The sequence below is a fragment of the Dufourea novaeangliae genome, unplaced genomic scaffold (assembly GCF_001272555.1).
Source record: "Dufourea novaeangliae isolate 0120121106 unplaced genomic scaffold, ASM127255v1 scaffold23, whole genome shotgun sequence".
In the NCBI taxonomy this organism is placed as follows: Eukaryota; Metazoa; Arthropoda; class Insecta; order Hymenoptera; family Halictidae; genus Dufourea; species Dufourea novaeangliae.
Window position 1 is genome coordinate 210,498 of NW_015373894.1, and position 11,930 is coordinate 222,427.

General features: G+C 31.7%; 3 protein-coding genes across 3 annotated transcripts; 1 reads left to right on the plus strand and 2 right to left on the minus strand.

The window, feature by feature from the left end:
• The first annotated feature begins 684 nt into the window (after positions 1 to 684).
• LOC107189389 (ras-related protein Rab-8A) lies at positions 685 to 6,400 on the plus strand. Its single transcript, XM_015577915.1, has 4 exons — positions 685 to 1,164; positions 2,855 to 2,915; positions 3,207 to 3,552; positions 5,622 to 6,400. Exons 1-4 carry the CDS (start codon positions 1,041 to 1,043, stop codon positions 5,718 to 5,720), a joined length of 630 nt encoding a protein of 209 aa, XP_015433401.1. The 5' UTR covers positions 685 to 1,040; the 3' UTR covers positions 5,721 to 6,400.
• A 1,383-nt stretch (positions 6,401 to 7,783) lies between these two features.
• Positions 7,784 to 9,122, minus strand: LOC107189263. Its single transcript, XM_015577756.1, has 4 exons — positions 9,096 to 9,122; positions 8,495 to 8,886; positions 8,063 to 8,297; positions 7,784 to 7,918 (listed from the first exon to the last, which is right to left on the minus strand). Exons 1-4 carry the CDS (start codon positions 9,120 to 9,122, stop codon positions 7,784 to 7,786), a joined length of 789 nt encoding a protein of 262 aa, XP_015433242.1.
• Positions 9,123 to 9,531: 409 nt separating this feature from the next.
• LOC107189621 (protein CLP1 homolog) lies at positions 9,532 to 11,606 on the minus strand. The gene is made up of 4 exons (XM_015578193.1): positions 11,539 to 11,606; positions 11,181 to 11,405; positions 9,742 to 10,799; positions 9,532 to 9,656 (listed from the first exon to the last, which is right to left on the minus strand). The coding sequence occupies exons 2-4, from the start codon at positions 11,277 to 11,279 to the stop codon at positions 9,545 to 9,547; spliced, it is 1,269 nt and encodes a 422-aa protein (XP_015433679.1). The 5' UTR covers positions 11,280 to 11,405; positions 11,539 to 11,606; the 3' UTR covers positions 9,532 to 9,544.
• Positions 11,607 to 11,930: the final 324 nt, after the last annotated feature.

Here is an 11,930-nt window from a genome sequence, read left to right on the forward strand (position 1 = left end):
GGGATTTTATTTATGTTTCTTGATTGGCGAATTGAAATCTGAAACTAAGCAGAATTCAGAGTGCTCTCTTTCACGATTCAAAACGTATCATATGAAAGAAGTTTAAGGATATTTGCAACATTATTAAACTTTCATTATTAAAATTTAAAATTACTTAATAATGACAATAGAGTCTGTGTAAATTTTCAGTGGAAAACTCGAATGCTTTCAGCAATAAATTCGTTTAAAACAGCTTCTACTGAAACAATTTCTTGTTTCAATTATTTATTTAAGATAATTTACTTTTAATATAAGAGAAAATCATTTGCCTAAATTATTTACAAAACAGATCTAACAAATGATTTTATTTTTAAATCCTATATATATAAATATTTATCGTTCAATGAAGACCCTGTGTACTATACACAATATTATCTTGGGAATATAATAATAATTATTATTATAACAATTATAGTTTATTATAATAATCTCTTGAATATAATTCACCGGTTCAATTTAAAATTCGCGGTTAATTTGCAAAATAGTCATTAGTCGATAGTTTAATTTAGTCGATGGTGCCCATCACTACCTAACACCATCACTACTCCATACGAATACGCCACAATATAATTTTCTCATTGGAAACCCGGCTTGTTCCCGTGACACACGTGTTGCGTTTGCGTGTACACACGCGCGCATCACCTGTGGTGCGGTCAGAAGGCTGGCCACAACACTAGAGAAAAAGTCGTACTTACCGATGGCTGTCATCGCTTTTTCTGACAGATGTTTTTACGTGCCCTATTACGCGAGTTTTGCCCTATCGGAACAGATTCCAGTGATAATCCATCCTTCGTACCTTCTGTGAACGGAATCACGTCGCGATAAACCGAGCCACGACGCGTACCGTGACCGTTTCAGTTTTAAAGGGGTGCGTCATCGGAATTCCAAGGATCACGATCGCACGAAAAGATCATCGACGGGACCGCGAGCGTGATAGAAGAAAGAATAAAAGAACCGTGGACGGGAACACGTGAAATCGAGAGGGACTGAAAACAAAGGGTATGGCGAAGACATACGATTATTTGTTCAAGTTGTTGCTGATTGGTGACTCAGGGGTCGGCAAGACGTGCGTCCTCTTCAGGTTCTCTGAAGATGCTTTCAATACGACTTTCATCTCAACCATTGGTAAGTAGCAACCCCTTTTTTTTTCTTCTCTTTCTTCATCGTTTTCATTCCCCTTTATTTTCATACTCTCTTTACTCTTAATTAGTTGATTTCGAAAGAGCACACTTTCGTACTGTTCACTAGAATTTCCGAGCCAGTTTTAGATTATCTGTAAAATATGAATGTGTAGATAAAAGTTTGTTAACCAAATCCGAGTACCTACCTTTTAAGTCAGGCTTTTTATTTTTCTACTCTTTTCTATATAGTTAATTAATTGACTTCTACAAAGCACACTTGGATCTCATAGTATGATTTCTTTTTTTTTTCGCTAATATTTTAGATGATTTACAGTATCTGAATGCACAGATGAAAGTTGATAATCTAGTAGTTGTGTATTTTTGTGTAAGTGATTAAAAATACAGAAGCATACAACCTGTTACATTTTTTAGACTTTGACCTACTGGGAGGACTTTATAGTTTGAACATGTTTAGTAATCTCTGGCTGTTTTAATATGTCATTCTTTTAATTGCAATAATTAGACCCTGGATTTTATGTAATTGTAGCATGATTGGTTTAAATTCTGTACAGTTCAATGTTTAATGGTGTTTAATGAAGTTTTCATTGAATTCTTAATATGTAAATGTATTCAGAAAAATCTCTGCATAAAAATACGTAGTCTATTAATAGGACAATAGAATTTCATGTATCAAAATGAAATATTTTCCTTATATAGCTTGTACATTATCATTTAAACAACCACATTTTATTGTCCTTTTTCATTTTTAAACTTCAATTGTAAATGTATAAAACGATTTATTTTATTAGAAATTTGCATGCTTTAATTTATTATTTTTTTTTATTTCACAAAATTATTGATTCATATACCATTGTGTTTATTTATAGTGTGTACTTATACATAAAAAAACATTTGAATGTCTTCCAATACCCTAAATAATGCTATTGATGTATCTTTTAATAATTTGAAGCATCTAATATTGCTTAGATATCTCTGTTATTTTATGTAAGGCTGTCTGTCCATTAATTAAAATTAACAGGGACTTTTGCTCTTACAAATGTTGAATAATGTATACAAACGAAGTGACAATTATGACTAAATATGCGTAGATGCATACGTTTATCTATGTAATTATCTGTTGTAATTAGACAACTTATTTACACAAATTCACATTTTTATAAGACTAATTTACATAAACAAGAATCATCACAAAAAGTTTGTGATAAGTTTTATGTAAAGCTTAGAAAATCTTTATTAATAATTTATTAATTAAACATAGATAATAAAGACAGAATAATATAAAATAATAGAAACCTTCGTGAAATATTAAATGGTGAAGAAGAATTAATTAAAATTTACTAATGTAACAAATATACAGAATTAAATGTAAATTATAATCTTTCTTTATTCCTTAATTCAGATGTTACATTAAGAGAGCAATTCAATTAAACAGTATGATTGATTTTATTTATGCTCTTTTGGTAGGAATATTGTTTATACTGTTTTTTTTTAACTTTATATGGAAAGTATATCAAGAATTTTGTTAAATAATTCGTAACATTAAGTAAATCGCTGTTCATATTTTGTTATGTTCAGAGTTAACATTTATCAACGGCATAACAAATATTAATTGCTCAGTTGCAGCATCTAATTGTATTGTATATTTAAGTTACAAGCTTGCTTCTTGTTTCCAGGAATTGATTTTAAAATAAGAACAATAGAATTAGACGGCAAGAAAATAAAATTACAAATATGGTAAGTATTGAATATTCTGATATAGACGTTACACTTAAAAGTAGTAGACAATGTTTTTAGAAGTAGTCTTAGTTTTGAGAAAAGAATATTATAATAATACTATACATAATTTGAAATAGTAGAAGTAATAAAGAAACAGATAAAATACTTAACCATTAGTAACTTTTGTATTGCAGAACTTTTTACTTGTTCTGATGTTACAAAACCGAGTAGTTTCAGTAATCCACAGACGTATATTGAAAACTGCTACGCGCATTGTCACATATTTATGTATTTGTTATTGTTTCAAAGGGATACAGCGGGCCAAGAAAGGTTTCGTACAATAACTACTGCATATTATCGTGGTGCAATGGGGATAATGTTAGTTTACGATGTGACCAACGAGAAGAGTTTTGAGAACATAAAAAACTGGATTAGAAACATTGAAGAAAATGCCTCGGCTGACGTCGAGAAGATGTTATTGGGCAATAAGTGTGAACTCACAGAAAAACGGCAAGTCTCAAAGGAACGGGGAGAACAACTAGCTGTCGAGTATGGTATTAAATTCATGGAAACCTCCGCTAAGTCCAGCATTAACGTCGAAGAGGCATTTTACACCCTTGCACGAGACATTAAAGCCAAAATGGAAAAGAAACTGGTAAATACATTTCCAATGTGCAATATTATTCTTTATATTCTTTTTACTTAAATGACTGAAGTACGTTTTGGAAAATAAACAACTCAAATCCCTAATAATATAGGGAAAATAAGATTTTGAAAATTGGAGCTCTTTAAATTAAAAATAGAAGGAGCTAATTAGAATGAAATTAATACTTTAAATAAATCGAAGACGAGGATAAGTCAGAAACATCATTGTTAGCCTTCCAGTGGTAGTAGTTGTATAAAAAATAAATATCAATTTTTAAGTATCAGATGTTAAGCTGCATGTTTGTTCTAAGTTTTACTGTTAATGCTCTAAACTTCTTTAATAATGTTTCTAGTATTGAAAAAAATGAATTTTCATGGAGGAAAAGTGAAAAATGAATGAAATTTTCGATTTATACGTAGAATCTATTCTTTAAGATAGTTAAAATTTAACTATGTACGGCGTATCTTAAAATAAGGCATGGTAACGTTAGGTTCAAAATTACTTTCTTCTTTTTTGTCTGTTCTTATCCTTTTTGTCTCTTTTGCTGCAACATTACTACAAATTTTTACAAGAAGTATAGTTATAGATTGTATGAGAAATGCAAGTACATCGTTCTAATCTTTAATGTAAACAGAACTGTCAACAGCAAACATGTTGGGTGTAATCAATATTAAACACACATACGTACAAATGTTTAGGTGTGGCCTATGTGAAAATAGAGTAGGTGTGTTAACGGACACCATATTTTTTTTTTTTGCATTCTTCAAGAAACTAAATATTTCGTATTATATCTAACTTTTTACATGACGTTTTCATATTGCTGGAAGGCTAAAAAGAGCAGTTATAAAATTTGTCGCAATAGTCTGTCTCAGTGGTAAATCTGGAATTCGATTTTATCACTTAAAACTGACATAATAATCAATTTTCATCTAGATGTAATTTAGTTGCTTTTACAGATTTGTTATAGCAAATAGTCTTACATTAATTAACCATAATTTCTGTTTCCTGTGTCTGTTTCTCTCTGTTTGGTGCTGGTCGGTCTCTGCAGAAGGTAATGTATCGAGTTATATGAAATTATCTCTTTCCTGTTACTAATTGATAAATAATTTGTTATTAACATATTATAACTAACTAATACATTATACTTCGTTTTATTAAATATATTTTAATAAAGTGAGAGCAATAATCATATTGAGAAACTTTGATAAATTATCCATCAAAATACTTTTCAAATACTATAATGAAGTACTGTTTTTTAGAGTTCATAATACAATCTTTTCTTTATGTTTAATTGTTCTTCTATTGACTGATATAATGTCCAATACCAGTACATTATGTAATATTTTTTCTAACTTTCTGCTTGACTTGTCTTACATAACCACATGTATGTTAAATGTTTATACGTCTTACATACATGTACGCACTAATATCAGAAACATCCTAAATGTTGCTCTTAACAACTACTTATTATTTCAACAAATTACTTCTGCTTTCTCTTACTTCTCTTAATATCATTCTGGAAAAGTAACCTTTGCCCTTATCAAAAGAGAAGGACTGTCTGTAATCATCCTGTGATTGCTCTTTTTACAGGGTGACTCATAGGAAAGCAGAATACCTTGATATTTCTTATGGATTTGTGACTGTACTTATATAAGACAAGAACTATACAGTTCTAATGTGTTTCATTTCCCATTTATTCTTTGGAGCACACTTAGCGACCCACTAATGTACAGAGTAGGCCAGGAAAGGAAGTTATTCTACATTTTAAATATATTTTTGCACGTAGAATTCTTCTCAGTTTAACCAACTATCCTGGCCCATTCTGTATTATAAGCTTTCATGACATAAACGTCATTTTTTCTTTGCATCTTCTGTATTATCAAATCCTACAGAGATATTTAAGTGATTCTGTTGTCTCGATCTGTACAGCGAACAAAAGAGTATGACATGTTAAGTTGTTTCGTTGTTTTTTCTTTTTTTTTTAATATATCAATGATATTGGTTGTTATGGTTGCTTGGTGATGCGTTATTGGGGAGGAATGAGGGAAATGTTAAATGGTGAAATTGTATTGGAACAGGAGGCGTCAAATCCACCGAAGGGGGGAGGACATCAGTTGAAAGCATCCGAGCCACAGAGGAAGCCACCAAGTTGGCTCGCACGATGCTCTACGCTCTGACCCTTTGGCGAACTTAACCTTGACCGTCACCCTCTACTCTTCACCTTCGGTCTCCTTCGCTCGCTTCACGACGCGAGTACTTCTGTGATTTTACTCCTTGATGGCCACCTTCGTTTTCCTCCGTCGCTGCCGGTCTCTCTTTTTTACTGAATTACTCTTAGGGGCTATTTTTATCCCGGAGGAGAAACTCAAATTTCCTCTCACGCGAAAAAGGAAGAAAACATATTTAAGGATTCCCAAAAAGGAAACGATCGCGGATTGTGATAATTTTTGATAATTTTCTAACAGCGTCGAAGCGATTTCAAAACAGATAACCCGAAGACAGTAACACCGTACACATACCTTCCCCTTTGCCTAATTTTTTGCAAGACGCTGTCGTGACTATGTAGCATTGTAGATTTTATACGTTTATGGGACATATTTCGATACGTTAAATCCAATAAGTCAAAAACATCTGTAGTGTTCAATGGTTCTTTATTAAATGTTTACCATAAACAGTCTATTAAGGGGGATGAAAATACATTTTTGTGTAATTCGTGTTTTTAGACATTGATTTATGAAAGTTGAGAATTTGTATAACATCCACAGTTCAGTCATAATTAAATATCTTGAGTGCAGTTTGCTATGCAATTTAAGAATGCTATATGGTTAAGTGATCGAGTCATATAAATCTGCAGTCAAAGGGGATGAATTCTAACTATTCATATGATCAACGAATAATTTAGAATATAAATCAACGTTGAGTGATTTCTTTTATGAAGTAGCTGGTGAATTTTGAGAATTGCACGTTCGGTAGGAGTGTGTAGTTTCTGTTTTGTTTTTTTTAAAGAGAACTTGCAATCACAGAAGTTGTAAAATTATTTTCTGCAGAAAACAGTAAAGTCATGATTCTTTAGGTAATGTTAAGTATTTTGTGAAAGCAATAATTTAGAAAATTGTTTTTATGCATAATATGTAATCGAATTTTCTGCTTTTATTTACATGATGTTTTTAATGAATGATTCGATAGATGCACAAAGAAAGTGAAATTTAAATCGATAATATAATAGAAAGAAGGGATTGTGCTTACTTTCTATTACGCACTAGAAAGTTTCTCCTCCATTTTTCAAACGATCAAGGGGTAATGGTCGATATTTTTAACATATGTTTGTATTCGCTGTATTTAAACAAATTGAAAGGGAGAAAGTTTCTCTCGTTAATTGCAGAGAAATCATTTCCTTTTCACGATAGTTCGAAGGTATTTGTTTATAACAAAAAGAAGACATTAATTAATTAGCGCAAATTCAGGACTCAAAGAGACAGCTCTTGAGATTTTCTTTCACATTTTTTTTCCTGTTTCTATTGTTGAAGTAATTAAAAAAAAGAAAAAGGTGGAACACGGACTTCGTCTTCGTTTGAAACGCTTGTTGTAATAGTTTTTTGAGGAAACAGAGGGTTCTCTTTTTCTTTTATAAGAGAAAAAGGGATTCCGTTCTATTTCCACTTATACTTAAATATACGAGTATTATAATACATTTTATATTAATCCTATTCGTCTACTTTTATTGTTAAAACCCGCCTTTTCCTCATTCTTTAGGAACAAATAATTATTTTAATCATGACATTCGTTATTATCGTCATATTTTATAATTTCGTTGGTGTTGTGTTAATATTATTTCGATCTGCTATTGACGAAACATTATTTGTTAATTATGTCGTTTTCCATTGTAAAAGCTGCGTGAAACATGTTTCTTCCACCAATTTTTTTCAAACTTGACTTTTATGTTCAGGGAATCGCTTCAATTGAGTGTTCAATTAAATAAGTGTAACTATTTAATATTAATTAACCAGAAAAATAAACAGAAAGGGCAACGAATTAATAGCTACATATTTTTTAAAGCCTTACATCACTGAAACAATTAATGTTATTGTATATATAAAATTATTAATAATTTTTTAATCATTTTGTAATGAGCAATGTAACTTTATTTAAGAATATATTATCAAGTAAAACGATCCTATTACGTATCAAATGTACTGAGAAATTAAAATAAATGTTGATTATCGACAGACACTTCGAATTATTATTTTTCTTGGTTAACCATTCTATGCTGACTGTTGCACATGTATGTCAATTCCTGTAAAATTTTGTTTAAACTTTCCTCAATTAATGCGGAATCTTGCATCTTAGATTTCTGCTCCATCAACATTTCTGTCAACTAAAAGGAAATACAATTACCAATAATTATATAATTAAAAAATGAAAATTTCTCTCATCAATTAATGTATGTTTATGCTATAATTGTATTCATTTCTTTTATTTTTTTATTTGAAAGGATAACGAAAAAAAATACAATGTATACCTTGAAGCATAAATTTTCTATTTCCGGATGCAATTTCTCGTTAAGTGATAATGATTTCGACTCATTCATCGAGATGGCAATTAATTTCTTCCGTAGATTCTTGATCTCAGCTTTGTTTCTTTCGTTTATTCCGTGAAAAGCGAGTCCAAACGTTTGTAGTCGTTTATTTAAGTACATTACAGCTTTAGCATTTTCTAACAAAAGTTTTTGTTCCTTTGAGATTTTAGTGATATTCCTTAAATGTAACAAGAAACAATAAATAATAGTACTATGTATAAATTGAAAATAAAATTTGGTATAATGTAAAAAAGTTCAAAATCATGGTAACATTGTATTATGTCATAAAGATTTAAATAGTAGATCATTGACTCTAACAGTCTGTGTTAAAATTTGAACATTAATTAATTTAATTTAATGTAAACATTATCCCACATGTCAATGTTTGCAATAATTCCCTCATTGTCATTTTTGAATTCAAATAATGCTCGTTCTAGTTCCTCTTTCCGTCGCGTTTCCCGTTGCAGCGCCTTTTCTAACCCCTCTGCTTTAATTTTGAATTTTGCCGCTTCCGTTTGACTGGATAATGTTTCCTTCGCCAAAATGTCCCGTTCCTTGACCACGCTGTCATGATTGATCGACAAATTAGAAAAATCAATTTTATAGCGTATTTTCTCCTCTTCCAAACGGTTAATCGTTTCCATCGCTAATTTCAAACGAGCCCGCAATTCCTGCGACATTCGTCGTTCATTTTGCAAGAGCGATTCCTTGGAGTAGAGTTCCTCACGAATTACAAGGCGCTCTTTTTCTAATTTGTCTAATTCTATCTAAATTAACCACATATTTTTAAAAAATTATCATTTTCTTAACTGCACATTGATGTTCTTATATTGTTACTATAATTATAAACTTGACCATAGAACGTTGAATTTTATAATAATTTTCTTCCATTTCTATTTATTGTTGTAAAGAAAAGAATACACTAATCCTTTAAGTAATAATATATAAATATTTATGTAACGAATTAAGAACTAACCGTGTTTTGCTGAACTTCGTAAACCATTTCGTGAAATCTTTTTTCGAAATGGAAAATGTCTGGAGCGTTCGATCGAATATTATTCATCGTCGTACAATTATTGTTAACCGTTATTACATAGAAATTTTTCAACAATTAACTTAGAACCACGTTTATGTTCTTTTTTTAAATGGTTCGTTCGAGATTAAAGTATGCGTTTCAATCGATATATTCGATCTCTCGAACTATGCTCAAACTGTAACTGTCTTAACATAAATTTTGAAGTTATTTGAGCACTAAATACATTATTTTTCCGATTTTCTGCTTAGAATAAAAATTTTACAGATACATTGAGACACTTATGTTCGTAAAGGACTGTTGAAATTTTCTGGAGATTGGAAGACAATGTAAGACCTTAAATAATGAAGACTTTATTTTGAAAATATCTTATGTGGCTAGTATAAAAAAAATCAATGACTGTCCATGAATTGAATATCTGATAGTAATAAAACTGTATTTGGTAATGGTCTTGGCTGAGGACTTAGTACTGTAAATGTTTGCCTTTCCACGTCCACATTGGTGCTGCAAAATAAAAAAAAACTCGTCTCTGAGTTATCATTCTTTAATGCCTCAGTAAATATTAGTTTCCAAAATATGGATTTCTTACACGCAGACAAATCCAGCAACATTGGTTTGCACCACATCATCTTCGGGTGAATCAGCGAACGAGACCGATAACAAATGGTGAAGTAGATTGGGCCCAGCTGTGACTGCTACTAATTTTGTTAAATTGTCCTCTGCCTTCATTCCCAGTGGCATACAGGATGCAGGCAACACCGGAGCCCCAATTTTGTACAATCTAGCTTCACTCCATTTCACTTCGAAACTATGAGGATAAAGTGGAGTTCTGGATCCGTAAAAGTATTCCCTGACACCTTGGTCTCTGGCTTCTATCCTCTGCGCTTGACTTCTTTCCACCACACCACCGCTTTTCGGTAGAAAAACAACTTTAACGAAGTCTGGCATATCTCTAACAAGTTCATTGTAAAGTCTTTCTTGGTCCAATACCAATATAGCATCCACTTCGAAAGCCTGAGCTGCGTGCGTCAATAATTTGTATCCCTGTCCTTTGACCCATCCGCAAGTGTTTATCACAATCCCAGAGACTCTAGCCTTTTTATTGGCTTGAAGTCTATCGGAACAGACCTCAGCTAAACGTGTCACCAAGAGATTGTAAAGAGCAACATTGGTCTGCGGTGATTTATGACCAAAGTGAAAGACCAATGGTGCTTGCTGACTGAAACCTTCGACTATGTTCGATGGACGTTCAACGAGCAGAGCACCTACTGTACCAGGTATCGCTATGTGACCCTGGCCAACATCTAGGTCTACAAAGATTGGCCTGCGGCCCATTCTGACTGCATAATTTAACAAAAGTCTACATAGCGTTGATTTCCCAACGTCACACGGTCCTACAACCATTGTTATCGGTCCCCGTGTATCATCCTTCTCTGCTGTCTCTCTGAGCCTTTCCATTGCAGCATGGCAGTTCAGATAGAGACCCATTGGAGTTTCTTTGGCAACATAACTGACATCTGTTTTGCCAACTAATTCAACAGTGCATCCTTGCCATGTAAAGACAGCCACTTTAGCTCCGGCAGTAAACTCATATTTCTTTCCTTTTACTAATTCTGTGCCAAAGACTTCTGCTAAACCGCTTTTCAACTACATAATAAGAAATTCTTTTTAATAAGTGGAAATCATTAAAAGCTATTAAAAATCCTAGATCATTTTGATTGAATCAAATATCAGAAAAGTAAACTGACTTCAGATTTTTTCACAACAATACCGATTGTACTGGATAATTTATTGATAGACTTAGTATTTCTTTTATTAAATTAAATGAAATGAAAATATTAATTAATTCTTCATTAGGATTTTTATTCTATTGTGTACTGCAGATACAAATTTACTGTAAATTTCTACTATAAATTTTGGTATGAACGATTTACCATAAATTAAATAAACAAAATTTCAATCTTATTATCCATTTACTAATAATTCAAAATTTCGTAACACAAATAAAAGAAAATCGGATATACTTACTTCAAGAGTGACCTTTTCACTTTTAGTTTCAACTTCGAATCGTAGTTCACAGTCTGGATCTAATTTAAATTCTTGTGTTTGTGTTTTTTCGTCCGTCATTTTATTAACATAAATTATACCTGCTTGTCACATGCCTTTTAATTTAATCTGGTTAAGGTTTCGTTTACGAATCAATCTTCCTTAACCCTTCTTTAATGTTGAATTGTTTACGTACTGTGTCCTAACCTAAAATCCAACACATTAATACTATCGATATCGATCTCGATGTTTCTTGATATTGTTCGTCGAGATATTTGTCGATAGTTACATTAGCGATAAATTTTCAAAAATTCTCATTTATTACATACAAAATACTTACAGAAATTAGATTTAAGTGGAAATATAAATACATTCAGGTAATGTCAAATTATTCATCGAAGTTTTCTGCATATATAATACTTAATGCGAATGAAAATTTGTCGTGTTTCGTAATTAATATTTCATTTTTTTATAAGGGCGCCTAAAGGTCATTGTGGGTATCACCTAGTGACAAAAGTATAATATTAATTGGCTACTAGCTTGGACGATCTGCCGTAGATGGCACCACCAGTCCATTGGTCTAGTTCAGTCTAGTTCTACTGTGCACAATGCACCATATCAGTTTAGTGAATTTAATAATTAGTCAACAGCCAATCAATCTCTAATTCAGTGGTTTATTTGTCCTTTCTTTTATGCCTATGTCAAAACTTGAAATATGTTAATATATAATTA

Coding starts and splice junctions, on each gene's coding strand:
- LOC107189389 (XM_015577915.1), top strand. CDS start 1,041: ATGGCGAAGACATACGATTATTTGTTCAAGTTGTTGCTGATTGGTGAC. Junction 2,916..3,206: donor AAAATAAAATTACAAATATG/GTAAGTATTGAA, acceptor ATTGTTTCAAAG/GGATACAGCGGGCCAAGAAA. Junction 3,553..5,621: donor CCAAAATGGAAAAGAAACTG/GTAAATACATTT, acceptor GTATTGGAACAG/GAGGCGTCAAATCCACCGAA.
- LOC107189263 (XM_015577756.1), bottom strand. CDS start 9,122: ATGGTTTACGAAGTTCAGCAAAACACG. Junction 8,887..9,095: donor ACGAAGTTCAGCAAAACACG/GTTAGTTCTTAA, acceptor TGGTTAATTTAG/ATAGAATTAGACAAATTAGA. Junction 7,919..8,062: donor TAGAAAATTTATGCTTCAAG/GTATACATTGTA, acceptor ATTTCCTTTTAG/TTGACAGAAATGTTGATGGA.
- LOC107189621 (XM_015578193.1), bottom strand. CDS start 11,279: ATGACGGACGAAAAAACACAAACACAAGAATTTAAATTAGATCCAGAC. Junction 10,800..11,180: donor GTGAAAAGGTCACTCTTGAA/GTAAGTATATCC, acceptor CTTATTATGTAG/TTGAAAAGCGGTTTAGCAGA. Junction 9,657..9,741: donor GTTGCTGGATTTGTCTGCGT/GTAAGAAATCCA, acceptor TTTATTTTGCAG/CACCAATGTGGACGTGGAAA.